The sequence below is a fragment of the Panthera tigris genome, chromosome B1, assembly GCF_018350195.1.
Source record: "Panthera tigris isolate Pti1 chromosome B1, P.tigris_Pti1_mat1.1, whole genome shotgun sequence".
NCBI classification, from domain to species: domain Eukaryota; kingdom Metazoa; phylum Chordata; class Mammalia; order Carnivora; family Felidae; genus Panthera; species Panthera tigris.
The window spans coordinates 84,924,131-84,940,196 of NC_056663.1; the positions used below are offsets into that span (position 1 = coordinate 84,924,131).

General features: G+C 41.8%; 1 protein-coding gene across 1 annotated transcript in view; it reads left to right on the forward strand.

Annotated features, from left to right (window-relative positions):
* The window catches only part of RNF150 (ring finger protein 150), a 252,332-nt gene that overhangs the window by 201,545 nt on the left and 34,721 nt on the right, over window positions 1-16,066 (forward strand). The window contains exons 5-6 of the mRNA XM_007091820.3: window positions 981-1,077; window positions 7,923-8,133. Of these exons, the coding sequence (XP_007091882.2) occupies window positions 981-1,077; window positions 7,923-8,133 (308 nt within the window). The remainder of the gene's footprint in view (window positions 1-980; window positions 1,078-7,922; window positions 8,134-16,066) is intronic.

Here is a 16,066-nt window from a genome sequence, read left to right on the forward strand (position 1 = left end):
CTTTAAGCATTTGAGCCTAAAGCCCTCTAACACAAAGAAAAGGGTTAGATTGATAGAAGGAAAGAAAACAAAGGTGAGAGAAGAGAGTAAACAGTGCACAGCCGAGGACAAAGTCAGGCATGAATGGAATGTCCTGCGAAGCCCTCATACTTAAGACAGATGGTTCCCTGTCTTCTTGCCCCAGGCAGGAAGTTCTGACTGCTTCTGCCTGTGGTCTGGAGTCTTGTGAGTGAGAAGAAAAGCTTCTGACTGAGCAGTCCCTGATAATCTCTTGGGCTCTTGAGAGCCAAGTTGAGTGAAAGGTCAGTTAGGAGGCCCCCCTGTGCCTACTGAATGCCCCCCTCCTGCTGGCATGCAGTGAAGGCTCACGGGAGTGCCACATGAGAACAGCAGTGGAGTTGATTGAGCACATCAGCTGTACAAACAGGAAAGGGTACGGTACCCTTCACTCTGGCTTCTGATTTGACAGCCAGCAGCCATAACAACATAAAATGTCATCTGTATTGTTAAATGCTTCCAGGAGCTCTTTTGCCCTTTTGTGTGAGAGCCCAAATATTAATGGAAACAAGCCTTTATTTTGCAGTTGTCTTCTGACTGTGGAAAAAGAAAGTTTGGATTTATTTACAAGTCGCAAGTTATCCTGAAAGGCCTGTGCAGGCCTCCCCACCTGCATTCTTTCCATTAAGCATTCTTCCTATTGAGAAAGAGAAAAATCTCTCTGTGTCTGCATTCTCTATGTTTTCTGAAACTTGGAAGACTGTTGTGAATCGTATAGAACAGTCCTGGGATCCAGACAGATTTTGACTAAATCAGCACAGGGTATACCAGGAAGCTCACTGGCCCAGGAGCTAGGAGATGGAGGTTCAAGTCTCAGCTGTGCCTCTGAGCAGTCGAGTGACCTTGGACAAGTCTCTGGGCTGTGGTGGACTAGGTAGTCTGTGTGGTTACCGCCACTCTAAGATGTATGGTTCTCATTGCAGGCATCTTTTCCACAAGTCCTGTGTTGACCCCTGGCTTCTAGACCATCGCACCTGCCCCATGTGCAAGATGAACATTCTTAAAGCCCTAGGGATCCCGGTAAGCACAGCACAGCCTACAGCATCGTAATATGTGTCTTTCTGCATCACCCCCCAAGCAGGGAGAAAACATCACACCTGGATTTTCTATGACCCCCCTCATCTTCCTGGCAGAGCCGTCATCTGCTGAGGCCCCAAGAGAACACCCATGTCTGAAACATTTCTCTTCTCACTTTTTCTCACTCTGAGAACATCGCGGCCCTCTCACCACGTCCGTGTCAGCTCCTAAGCTTATCATCTAGGCTGCAGGGTGCGAGTACAGGCAGGACACAGCAGAGGCTGGACGGCCCGGTTGCACACTGATCGCCTCCTGTGTCATCACTTATGTACTGTCAGTAAGGAGGTCTGCGTGCCTCACTTTCCGATGTTGCCCTACAACCACTGGGTAGCACCATGCCTAGCTTTCACTGGAAAGGAGCTCTTCCGGACAATGGGAGGAAAGGACAGCCACTGGGAACCTGGCCCAGAGCCTCTGCTCAACTCAGATCTCTGCAGAGACCTTGAGTGAACAGGAAACCAGAGCCAGAGCTGCTTCATTCTGACACTACCATCCAGCTGGTGCCCTCTGTCATATGTTTATAAAATTGAGCCTCTCCCCCAGTGCAAAGAGAATCCCACCAGCTGGCCGGTTTGATGCTCCAGGGAAGGACTTTCCCAGGATTGTATTAAAGTGAGCCCCACGAGCTGGTGGTTGGTGAGGCACCAGCTGCTGTGGTGAGGGCAGGAAGCAAGCCAGGCCACCAAATCCAAGGGCTGCACAGAGATGTGAGAAAAACATAGGCGCTGTCTAAAAGAAGCTAGACAAACAGGGTACAGAGATCAACCTCCCCCCCACCCCCGCCCACCGGCCCCTCCACTTGGCTGCAACCTCTCTGTTGTCACTTCTCACTACTGATGGCAGAGAGCAAAGAGAATGTTAATGGTCCCAAGATGTCACTGAAGAAGAAAGGATCAGATCAAATATCAAAGGCTTCCTTTAATGCCAAAATGCTAATTATGCCAGGACTATCAGAGGGGCTCTGTTGGAGAGGGCACACCTGAAGCATTATGAGGTCATGCATTGGCTGGAGAATTTTCTACCCTGTACCAGCTGCCTCGATGCAAGCTGTATGCTGTGTATCGTGGTTGACACACCAAACGCAAATCAGCTTGTGTGACTATAGCTGCGAGCTAGATTCTGAAAGGCAATGCATCACATTTTCAGGCCAGAGTTGTAAATGCACAATGCATTCAAGGTAAAAATCAATTACAGTGAACATGAAATATGAGTAAGAGCCCATCATCTCTACCAGATACTAGGAGCCTAGAAAATCGAACGCAGGGTTTGCACTTTTCAACCAGTTCATGCAAGGGAGATGGGAAATGTATGTATGTGTGTGCTTGCATATGTGTATGTTATCTTTAGTCTCCAGAACCTTTAGAATACTCACAATTCAAGGTAGACAGTCACATTATTTGACCCAGTTTCTAATGCTCAGGATATTTTCAAAGCTCCTAAATGTTGATCCCAGTGCTTCTTGGTCAGGACAGTGAAACCGAACCACCCCTGGTGGTTACGTTTCAAACTAAATAGCATTTGACTTCAGACTTCTCCAGAGGAGGTACGACTTCTTCAGAAGCTACTTGAGAATGAGTTGACGATACAAATACTGTTTTCAAAATAGAACTATTGGGTGGCCTTTGGGCTTATTTCCAAAATTAAAAACATTTTAACTTTTAGCAGTTGGGCATTTTGTACATGGTTTCATGCTCACCAAGTACGGGTAGGATTTTACTCAGCACACTTGACTTCCAGAAAAATAAACATTGGCAGCATCTTTTGGATTTTGCCAAGGATTCATAAAGGCTAGCTGCACAGGAACATGACACGCATCTGAGCTTGCCCCAGAGAACAGAACATCCTCCAGAAAGAAGAAGGCATGTGGGCCAGTTCTCAGGAACCACCAAGGCATATGGCTACCCTCATGCCTCCCCAAGGTTTCTCTGGTCGTGTCCTAGAGGATGATACTGAAGTCTGGATCTGGGAGGAATTGGGGATGTTGTTTCACTCCATGCTTCACCACTGGGTAGCACCATGCCTAAACCATACCAAAAAGATGATGTTTTATTGCATTCATATAACTTTCCATGTCACTGGGCAAGTTCACAGCCTTCTCACTTAGTAAACACTTCAGCTAACCGAAGCCCTCTTTATGCAGCTTAAAGATATTGTTGTATAATTTTTTTTTTCTAAATTCCTTATACTCTATTCTTAATCAAGGAAAATTGAAAAGAGCTTGTCAGTCTCTAACAATTAGTCCCTAGTGGTTCTTATCTCTGTATCCCTTTCGTATAATGAGTGTTCAGTAAACGTCTGTGGCATTGTTGCCCCTCAGAGCCAGAAGGCTTTCAGTTACAGAATCATATTTATGAAATTCAGTCTGGTCTCCTTTGGACAGTGTCCACTCACCACTCATTACTTGGTTGTAATCTTGGTCAACTAAATGGTCCAGATACAGGCAGGAAGGGTTTTTTTTTTTTTTTTTTTTTTTTGGCTTGTTTCTGGTTTTTGTTTTTAACTGAGTATCCTTGTGGCTGCCTCTGCTATAAGACACACCACACATAAGCCGAAAGCTGAGAGCTGGGGACATTTTCACTTTGTAAAGTGGATTTCTCTAAAATGAGCTAAAGAATGAAAGCACAGCTTGTGGATCATGAAATTCCCATTATAGTGGGCATATTTTTTTTCTTTTTTACAATATTTTGTCAAGAGAAATAAATTACAGAACTGAAAAGGAGGGAGGCCTTCATTGTCAGAAGTGTTTTCATCCCTTTATCTACACAACAGATCTGCACCCTCGTTTCTCTCCAGTCAGTTCTAGGCGAGTCTTTGTAGAATGACAGAATGCAGATCTCAGTGAGTACTCCTCTGAGGTACCATATCACCCAGGCCATTCATATCCCAGCAGTGAACACCTTCTATCGCTATTGTCCTGATATAAATAGCATGATAGTTAGTGAAGAGAAATTCCACGTAGCTGGGGTATTCCCATGTTCCTGACTTCTAGAGGTTGGTTTATTTGAGTGGTTTCTCCCATGCTAACCTGAATTTGAATACCTATGCAATGTTCACTTGCAGATTGTATTTGAGATCTTCTGCTAAACATTATGACTGTAATTTCTCTTCGAGGTATATAAATTGGATCCCTTTTCAAAAACATTCTTCTCTTGGATGAACCACTTAGAGTAGATATAAACTGTGAGTTTCTGTAATGTTTGGTCTATGAAATATTATACCTAAGCCAAATTATTCATGCCCGCCACCATTAACAGTCTCACTGAGCTAATTAGCTCTTTCTCTTTCCCGCTTCTGTTAAAAATATAATACCGTTCCTCCTAGTGCACAAAATAAAAGGGAACACTCTGCTTCAAAATTAATAACTTTTTTTAAAAAAAGAAAAGACATAAAATGAAGAAATAAAATCAACAGGCGAAGTCAACATTTTGAAAACTATGTCAGTGGTTACCGCAGATGTGATTGCATTCAGATGCCCATGGAGGAAAGACCAGCCAGCACAGTATGCTCATTGTGAAATCCTTTCGTCCCTGACACCGCCCCCCCATACAATTGGTTTTGCTTATAAGCGTTTTTATATAGTGTAGGGGAGAGAAAAAAGATACTTTCCCTTCTACCCGTCTAGGTTCTCTAGCAGGGGCCCTATAAATGAGACCGGTAAAAGATAGACAAGAGAAAAACAACCAGACGTTTATTAACATGTGCACTGCACAAGCACATGGGAGCACTTAGGGATGAGTAACTCAAAGGGGTGGGCAGAACTTGGACATACAGAGCATCTTCACAAAAGAACAAACTTTAACAGAAGTGACCAAAGGACCTTGAGTTTCTCGGGCAGCAAATTCTGGGAAAGTACATATATGAGGGAAACTAATGGCAGAGAAGGGCATATTAGTGAGGTGTGTTATTACAGATCCATTTTGGTGTCAACTCCCAGTCTCTGGTGATCAGAATGTTCTTCTCTTCCTGGTACAGGGAGGGGGGCCACCTTTATAAAATGTCCTACATTTAGGCAGATGGGAGGAGGGCAGAGAACATTTCTTTACCTGCTTCTTCTCAACTGTCCTCAGCGCAAAATAATCCTTATGCCAACAGCACATTTTGGGGTGGCATATTCTGGTATTCTTGAATAATATACCTTACCTTCACACAGAACTTGACAGTTTTTAAAGCATTTTCTCAAATCCTCCCTTAACTGATCTAGGACAGATAGTAACATTCCCAGCTTTTTATGGTAGTAAACTGAGACACTGATAAAATATTCAAATCGACATTTACTGAGCACCTTGTAATTGTCAGACACTATATGAGGGCTTGGAAATTAAGATCAACGTAATGTAGTTGTTTCACTTTAAAAAGCTCGTGTCTCACTTTTATCTGGAATCTAAAAAACTAAACTCCTAGAAACAAAGAACAGACTGGTAGTTGCCAGAGGTTGGGGGTTGGGGGGTGGGGGTGAAATGGGTGAAGGTGGCCAAATTATAAAGCAATCCTGGGGATGTAACATACAGCATGGTGACTGTAGTTAACAATCCTGTTTTGTCTATTTGAAAGTTACCAAGAGAGTAGATCTTAAAAGTTCTCATCACACACGAAAAAAACCTTGCAACTCTATGAGGTAATGGATGTTGGCTAAACTTAGGTGTTAATCATTTTGCAGTCTATATGTATATCAAATCATTCTGTCATACACCTAAACTTATGGAATGTTACATATCAATTATATTTGAATGAAGCTGGGGGGAGAAAGCTTGTGAACTAGTAGAGTAAGACAGAGACAAGCACAGTTACAAATAAACCACAACACAGGGAGAGATACCTACAAAGTATTACAGTATCCAACATGCTACCTGGGAGGGAACAGTACTTAGAAAAGGTTATGGTTGGCCTTGGAATTGAAGGATGCTTACGAGTTCACGACAGTCAGGTTGAGACCTTGGGATGGGGAAGGCAATGGGGGTGATTGGGACTGATCAGAGGAACAGCATAAGCTATAGCACTGAGATAGGGAATATATGGTATTCTGTGTTTCCAAAGGCTAAGGTGAGGCCAGAAGAGCTGGCTGCCATGAGGCTGTAGAAAGCCTGTTTTGCCCTATTCAGGAGCTTATAATTTATTCTCTAAGAGAAAAGAGGGATCAGGGCACCCCGAGGGTGGCTCAGTTGGTTACGCGTTTGAATCTTGACCTCAGCTCAGGTCTATACCTCAGAGTTCAAGCCCCGTGTCTGGCTCAGTGCTGGTTATGAAGCCTACTTAAAAAAAGAAGAAGAAGAATCAGACTTGTGTTTTGTTTTGTTTTAAAGACTGCTGTGTTGAGAAAGTAGAGAATGGAATATACCAGGGAAGAAACTGTAATGGAAGAAAAGGTAATGGGGAGAGAAAATTCCTAATATAGTTTATGTCGCTATCTCTAAATTTAAAAAATATGGTGGGTTGGTCATTCAGTGCACTGACTTTTATAAGTTGAGTTCCAGTGAATTGGCTCACTTCTAACAGAGACAGAGAGGTGAAATAAAGAGAGAATACAGAGAAAGAGGGAATGAGCTGAATTTGAAATTTTTGTGAGATTGGAAATTTCCAACTGGCTATTGGAAACACAGGTGTGGAGCTTGAGAGACTGGCTTAAGAGTAGAAAATCAGGACAAGAGTCCCCTGCTTTGGATTGCTTGCTTTGTGCTCCCAGTGAGTCCAGGAATTATGGATTTTCCCTTTGATCTTTGAACACAGTATAGTCATTATGATGTTAATACAGTCAATGCCAATCCAGAATTTTCCTCACCTAATCCCTCCCATCCTGATCTGTATCCATTGAGATATGTCAAGCAAAAATTCTTAGTATTTCTTAAGACCAGATTTCTGCAACATCATCTTTTTAAAATAATTTTTATGAGTTTGGGTAGAGGCATAACAACTGAAAATCATTTTAAAAGCTGTTTTTGGAGGAGATATAAATATATTCAATATCATTTCAAACAGCAGAACTAAGACCAAAGAGAAAAACCTACAAAGAGAAAGATTTTGCCCAAAGATAGCATAGTCTAACAAAGGCTGGCCAACACAGGTTGTCTTGCAAAGTAGAGAGCTCCCCATTTCTGTGTTGTTCAAGTGGGGGCTGTCAGACATCTGGGGATGAGGGGCCTGGAGGGATAGAAGTCTTGCAATGATTGGATAATCAAATTAAATGATTTCACCCTAGTTTTATGATTCTAAAATTTTAATTAAGATTTGATCAACATATGATCGATTTGCACATTAAGTAAATAGGGCATTTTTTACAGCTGGTTTTGGCTTATGTTTAACCATCATCATAACAAAAATACCCTGTGCTTTTGTATGTATCTCTAATAAACAATTCACCATGAGTCAGATTCTGTGCCCCCTCCCTACTCTCCTGTCATCAGTGCATTTAGGAACAATGTGTGGGTCTTTGGGGGTAATTATCAGCAGTCAGCTACTTTCTATATGAGGAGTAAACAGTATATACAAGGAAAGGTAATCATCATAAATAAATATTATGTCCCCCCCAAGTATTATATTAATATATGAATATTGTTTCTCCTGGAATTGAAACGTTATATCTAGATCTAAACAGAAACTTTGGAAAGGAAATTTTGGAAGATGTTTTCATGTTAATTGCAGAAACTATAGTAGAATATATTTTTTTAAGTGATTCAGGAGGAAAACAGTAAAGAACTCGGTTTTCCACTGAAACAAAATATTTAGGCTATAAACATTTCATCTCTAACTGGATGACAAACACTAAGGAGAGATCCTTTTCTCCTCATTATCAGCCCAATGCTGACTGCATGGACGACTTGCCCACTGACTTCGAGGGATCTCTGGGAGGCCCACCCACCAACCAGATCACGGGCGCAAGCGACACGACTGTAAACGAAAGTTCAGTCACTTTGGACCCTGCTGTCCGGACGGTGGGAGCCTTGCAGGTGGTCCCGGATACCGATCCTACCCCGCAGGAAGGAGAAGTCATCTTCACTACTAACAGTAAGTCCTGCTCCGTTCCAAAGTGCCATAGTCCACAGAGCTGTTGCCACATGGGAATTACAAAAAGACACTTTTCCTCAAAAAGGAAAAAAAAAAAAAAAAAAAAACAAGTATAATATTGCCAGGCTAAACAGTCATACCTGATAGGCCTTTAGAAGCCCGGTGCTTTCCAAAGCCAACATGGCTGACAGCAGACCTGGCTGGGCATCTGGCCTTGCCCGAACACGGACACCTCTGCACACGCGAAAGCATTGCCTGTCCTAGCCCCGTGGTACCTGAAGTGGGCAGGGAGGTGGCTCTGGTCTCTGAGAGTGATGAAAAAAGCAGCTACAGGGGATGCTTAGCAAGACAGGATAGGGCACAACCCTGCTCACTTTGCGTGTGTGTGTGTGTGTGTGTGTGTGTGTGTGTGTGTGTGTGTGAAAGAGAGAGAGAGAGAGAGAGAGAGAGCGAGCGAGCGAGAGCGCCCTCCTGAGTGGCCATATGAGCTGCATGCAGGAGACTGCCCTCTCCTGTTTTGCAGGTGTCAGATGTAAATGCCATTTCCTTTAGATGGCTGCTTTTAAAGTACAACCTAATCCCCAAACACAGTGGCATATTAAACTATCTTTGGGATTCCTTCCCTGTCTTCTGCATATACTCTAACTACTGTTCTATTTGATGGTAGTCATAAAATTATTAAAAAGCTGTGTTAGCATCAAGATCGAAGCTAAAACCTAAAGTATCTGCTCTTCAGTCTTACACAGCAGAGATAAAAGCTTCAGGAGTTCTAAGAAAATCAGCATGCTACAAATTAATGTCAGTTCAAGGTTTAAAGGGTGGGTGGATATTGAGATTTTAAAATAAGGTGTATTATCTCTCTTGGTAGAAGTAACCTATTTGCTGTAGGAAAATTGGAAATGGAGAAAAGTAGATTAAAGCCTTTTGGGATATTTCCTTTTAAGTTGGTCTCTTTTTTTTTTTTTTTTTTACATATTTGTGATATTTGTAGAATTTATAAAATCATTCATGCTGAAATGTAAAGAGATGCATTTTCTGATGAAGAAATTAATTTAGACCTTGTTGAAAGATTGAAACATGAAAATAATAAAAAAGAATGAAAAAATCGCTCAGTACCCCACCTAGAAATAATCACTCTTAACATTTTGGTGTATTTCCTGATAGCCTTTTATGATACAGTTGAGACAGTACCATAAGGGTTGAATGTTGAGCATTGTAACTGTGGAACTCCCAGAGGACCTCAGCAGGAAGTAATTTCAAGAGGAACTTGGTGGCAAATATCTGTCCATGCACAGTGTATTACTTTGGTGTGGATAAGAATTTTAAGTTTGAAAACCTGACCTTAGAGGCATAATGACCTTAATATTGAAACAATGATCGTTAAACACTACAAGTCCTTCAAGACAAATTTCCAATCCCTTTGTTTTGAAGATCTAGGGAAGTGCTGTCCCATATTAATACAATGTAAGTCACATGTAATTTCAAGTGTTCTATAGTCACAGTAGAAAAATAGGTTAAGTTCATTTTAGTCATGTATTTTATTTAACTCAATGTACTCAAATTTTGCAGTCTTTCTTTTGTATTAACTCCTCAAAGTCCGGTGTGTGTTTTACATTTACGGTGCATCTCGGTTTGAACCAGCCACATTTCAAGTGCTTAGGAGCCACATGTGGCTAATGGTTACTAGACTGACGAACACAGATCTAGAATACGAGTCATTTAGGGATAGAAGAACCTTAAAAATAATTTAAGCTTTACCGTGATAAACTTCTCATTTTTAATTGTGGCCCAGAAGAGTAAGTGACTGATGTGGGTCAAACAGTAAGTTCCCTTTTCAGAGTACAAGATTGGCCCATAATTTTTCCATTTACATCTTGGATTACCATCGGACATTTCGCTGTTCATTGTCTAGGTGAACTATATTGGAAGGCCAGATAAAATTTTGCTAGCAGTCAAAAACATTGAAGACATGAGCTTTTCTCGAGCCCATAAGAAGAACCAAATCAAGGGGTGCCTGGGTGGCTCATTTGGTTAAGCATCTGACTCTTGATTTCGGCTCAGGTCATGATCTCATGGTCATGTGATTGAACCCTGCATCAGGCTCCACATTGAGGGTGGAGGTTGCTTGGGATTCTCTCCTTCCCTCTCTCTCTGCTCCCTCCCTGCTCTCACTCTCTCTAAACAAACAAACAAACATTTTTTTAAAAAGAACCACCAAATCAAAAATGGATCATTTTCCTTTCCATAAAATATTATTTCATTTTCAAGAAAAAAAGTGTCATCTGTGAGATTCCTTGTTTTTAAAAGTGGATACATACTTCATACATCTCCATAAAGCCCAGATGACAAATGAGAAGGCATGGTTTGTGGGCTAAAATACATCCAAAAATGAAATACAGAATCATGGTCTGTACCCACATAATTAATAATCCCTAAACTGTTTTTGCCTATAATAGGCTGAGTGTTTAGGTCATACCAGGCATTTAGTAGAAGTGTAGAAGCAGGGAGCGCCTCCTGTTCCCAACAGAAGGGAAAATGCCAGGTCATTTCAAAGCAAGATACTGGTAAATATGAGGGGAAAAGAGGCCTGAGGCCACATTTGTGGTCGGAAGACTTAATGGTATAGGTGAATACGGCTAGAGATCTCAGTCTCACAGTACAAACACTGAGTTTATTCTCAGAATAGTTTTGCTGGGCCATTTATTTCTGACTAGTTTTCTTTATTGGGATTTAACAGAATATTCCAAACAGAGTCATTCTGATTAGGTATTAATAATTAATTAATATCATTAATTAATATCATTAACCAGCTGTAGATTCCTTAAGGAGCAAACCCTGTGCTGTATACAAGTCTGGAAATTTCCTAGTGCCCTAACTCAAATAAATAATCCATAGATGAACAAACACAAATGTCTGAATAAATGGGTGAAAAGATTCAAGTTCTCATCAACCCTGTTATAACCAACCCTAATGCTGCCTAAAAATAACATGGATGGAGAATTAAGTGTAGTTGCAAATCACAAATAAATAATCCAGTGGAGGTTGGACCTAACTTTTCTTCACATCATCCTTTCCCACCTCAGATCTCTACAGACCCAGAAAATTACTAGAAGATGAGGAAATAACAGTAGCTAACAAATACGTCACACCACCTGTGCACCAGGCACCCTTTTTAGCCCTTTATATATACAACAACCCTACGAGGTAAATATTATTTTTATTGTCATTTTACTGATGCAGAAGTGGAGGCACAGAGAGATAAAAGTAACCGACCCAGGGTCCTAACTAGTGGAAGGTGGAGGTGGAATTCAAAGGAGTCTCTAGTTCCAGACCCCCATGCTTAGCTACGCTATGGTCAGAGTGTGAACAAAGGGAGAAATAAACACAGTCACTCGCACCCTTCTCATTTATTTATTCCTTTTCTCCATCTTGCTGAATCTCTGAAAGGCCAGAAATGTGTGTGTTCTTACGTGATCTTCATCCCTACCTCTTTTCTTCCTTTCTGGCAAATGGTGTGTGGTTCATCAAAGGCACGTCAAAGTCATGTCAGCGCTCAAGGCGGGGAAAGCATAGAACAGATTGCCTTTAGAGTGAAGAGGGAAAAATCTGGCATTAAAGGATCATCTCCAGTTCTCAGGAAAGGCAAAAAAGAGAAGCATTTACACAGCAAAGGAAACCCAGACTCTCTGCAAGTCTGACATTTGGGAGGAAGATGTTCCCATGTGCATTATCTTGAATGTTTCTGACATTCCGCCTTTTAGAACCTCAAATGGCAGTCCCAAATCACAGCGTTTCTCCTGCACCTTAGTGCAAGGGGTCACTTTCTGAATGCTCTGATGTCACTCACCAGTCTTTGTCTGCACCCAAAACAGACATTGCCTTCTGACTCCCCAGGCTGCAAGTTTGGGGATTTGCTTCAGCAGGAAAAAAAGTTCCTGAGGATCAAAGGAAAACAAAGCTAAACAAACAGCAGTATGTGTTTGCAGACCCCAGAGAGGAGCGAGAGAAAGACACAAAAAGAGAAGATTCTGTTACTCCTCTGCAGAAACATTCAGGACCACTTGACATCTTCTTAGGAGGGTCTGAAACCTTCCCTTAATTTTTAGAGAAGCTGTCCATTTCCCTTCTCAAATCACAACACGACGCAAGCCCTCTAGGACTCTAGGTCATTACCCACTTTGCCACTCCTCCTACCTCCAACTAGAAAAAGTCAGCATTCAGCCCCTGGGGTGAAAAGTGGAGGGTGGGAGGGGTGAGGGAGCTGGGACCTAGAAAGAGACATGAAAATGGACAAAATCAAGACATCCCAAAGCTGCTCCTGTACCTTGTGAGCACATGCCAGAATATGTTTGGCCAGGAGACCTGGTCTTCCGACTTTACAGAAGGAAGCATGAGTTATTATGTACCCGGCTAGTTGAAATGAACTGTGGTATGGGATTCCTCTGGGAAACTTCCTTTGCTAACTTTCTATCAACTCAGATCCTTGGGGTAAACAGAGTGTATCTAATGTATTCAGCAAACATGATTTGTGATGTGTTAAAAATGCATCTTTATTTTTGCTTCACTGCCATTTCATATAATATTCTCCTACCTTGGATGAAAACTCCAGCAGGCCTAGGAATTTTCTGCTCACTTTTAGGTCACTGACACTTCTAAAAGTCCCTTCAGGTCCCAGATACAGACAAATTTTTGTGCAGGGCCCTTTTCCTGGTAATTGCCATGACTCAGGGCAGAAGGACCTCTTGCTTACTCTCAAGGCTTCCCGCAGCCCCTATGCATCCAGCAGTCTGTTTGCAGCCTCAGTCTGCGGAAGTGCCCTTACCCCCCAGGCCTTTTCAGCTAGGTCCCCAGTCCTGCTCTTTCTCCCACGGGGTCATCTCTAGGACACTCACATCACCTGCCCTGACAGTCCTCTCCAGACCAGCAGCTGTGTCTGACCTCTGACCTCATGCAAGCCATCCGCCTCCTCTATCTACACTCCAAGCAGGAAAGAGACCCGAGTCCATAGTCTTCTTTAGGTTTTCATAGGCTTAAGCCAGTTCTCTTTGAGTCCCACCTACAAGAACATATTTCAGAATCCCCTGCGTGGTTCCCTTACAGTAACCCCTCACTGGGTTTGGTTGTGAAAGGTAGCCCTTCCCCACCCCTTTTGCAAGAGGAGTGGCATTAAACATGACAATACTCTCTCCTCAGACAGTCTCTTTACAGGTTCTCTACCTTCCTCTCCTTCTCTCTCCTCTTTATTATCTCAAAGTGGGTGATGGGGTCAAGAATCATAGAACAGGTTCAGCAATCCCTATGAAAATAACACCAGCATTCTTCACAGAGCTAGAACAAACAATCCTGAAATTTGTATGGAACCAGAAAAGACCCCTAATAACCAAAGCAATCTTGAAAAAGAAAACCAAAGCTGGAGGCATCACAATCCCAGACTTCAAGCTGTATTACAAAGCTGTCATCATCAAGACAGTATGGTACCGGCACAAAAACAGACATAGAGAACCCAGATCAATGGAACAGAATAGAGAACCCAGAAGTGGACCCACAAACGTATGGCCAACTAATCTTTGACAAAGCAGGAAAGAATATCCAATGGTATAAAGACAGTCTCTTCAGCAAATGGTGCTGGAAAAACTGGACAGCGACATGCAGAAAAATGAACCTGGACCACTTTCTCACACCATACACAAAAATAAACTCAAAATGAATGAAAGACCTAAATGTAAGACAGGAAGCCATCAAAATCCTAGAGGAGAAAGCAGGCAAAACCCTCTTTGATTTTGGCCTCAACAACTTCTTACTCAACACATCTCCAGAGGCAAGGGAAACAAAAGCAAAAATGAACTATTGGGACCTCATCAAGCTTCTGCACAGAGGAGACAATCAGCAAAACTAAAAGGCAACCAACGGAATGGGAGAAGATATTTGCAAACGACATATCAGATAAAGGGTTAGTATCCAAAATCTATAAAGAACTTACCAAACTCAACACCCAAAAAATAAATAATCCAGTGAAGAAATGTGCAAAAGACACAAATAGATACTTCTCCAAAGAAGACATTCAGATGGCCAACTGACACATGAAAAAACACTCAACATCACTCATCATCAGGGAAATACAAATCAAAACCACAATGAGATACCACCTTACACCTGTCACAATGGCTAACATTAGCAACTCAGACAACAACAGATGTTGGCGAGGATGCAGAGAAAGAGGATCTCTTTTGCAGTGCTGGTGGGAATGCAAATGATGCAACCACTCTGGAAAACAGTATGGAGGTTCCTCAAAAAATTAAAAATAGAACTACCCTATGACCCAGCAATTGCACTACTAGGTATTTATCCAAGGGATACAGGTGAGCTCTTTCAAAGGGGCATATGCACCCCAATGTTTATAGCAATGCTATCGACAATAGCCAAAGTATGGAAAGAGCCCAAATGTCCATCAACATTTGGATGAATGGATAAAGAAGACGTGGTATATACATACAATGGAGTATTACTCGGCAATCAAAAAGAATGAAATCTTGTCATTTGCAACTACATGGATGGAATTGGAAGGTATTATACTAAGCAAAATTAGAGAAAGACAAATATCATATGATTTCACTCATATGAGGGATTTAAGATACAAAACAGATGGACATAAGAGAAGGGAAGCAAAAATAATATAAAAACAGGGAGGGAGACAAAAGATAAGAGACTCTTAAATATAGTGAACAAACAGAGGGTTGCTAGAGGGATTGTGGGAAGGGGGATGGGATAAATGGGTAAGGGGCCTTAAGGAATCTACTCTTGAAATCATTTTTGCACTATATGCTAACTAACTTGGATATAAATTTAAAAATTAATTAATAAAAAGAATCATAGAACAGGTTCCCCTTCATATCCATTGTACATCCAGTGGTAGGTGGGGAGCAAAGGGGTGGGTAGAGGTGGGAGAGGGCTTTCTCCCATCTTTGCTGTCCACACCTCTTCAGTAGAAGCAGGCAGGAAGAGTCCCATGACAGTACAAATGAATTAGTTCCCAAACCTCCTAATGATCTTCACTGGAGAACCATATTCTTAGCTCAAAGAGTACCAAACTATGGTCTCTTTTGAAAGAACCTAGACACTTTCTCTTTCTCTCTCTCTCTCTCTCTCAAAAAAAATGAATGAACATTAAAGGTTTGTTTTGTTGTTTTTTTTTTAAAGGGGCTCCTGGGTGGCTCAGTCGGTTAAGCATCCGACTTTGGCTCAGGTCATGATCTTCCAGTTTGTGGGTTCAAGCCTTGTGTTGGATTCTGTGCTGACAGCTCAGAGCCTGGAGCCTGCTTCAGATTTTGTGTCTCCTTCTCCCTCTGTCCCTCCCCTGCTTGCTCCCTCTCTCTCCCCGCCCCTCAAAAAAAATGAATACACATTAAAAAAAATTTTCTAAAAGACAGAACCTAGAGACAGGTCAGCCTTTTTTGGGAAAAAAATATGCTCATACTCTTCAAAATGCATTCATGAGGCAAAAGTAATTTGCTAAAGCCCAGCTGAAACTGCAGTCTGGGGTGGGGGCAGGGGGAAGAAGCCATTTGTAGAAAAAAAGCCATTAACAGCTACCACTGCAATCACCAGGAGCTCTCTAGGGACACATACTCCATCCTAATTATGGAAAAGAAAACTTCCAAAAAGTTCATTCAGAGACTTGTGTAGAGTCTCTGGAATGATTAGCTTTCTCTGATTTGAGGAACTCAGGATCAACCTCTCTGAGGGTTCTTCATTCCTCAAGCTATATTCTGTTAATATTAGGCCAGAAGTGAAATTCATTCATTTTTTAAAGTTCTTTGTCTACTACTTAGGGAGTAGTTGATGAAGCACTCAGGATATCTGTATTCAGAAGTTTTAAATGCCCCTAGCCTTGCTCTGACCACAGCGTGAATGTGAAAACAAGACAGAATGTACA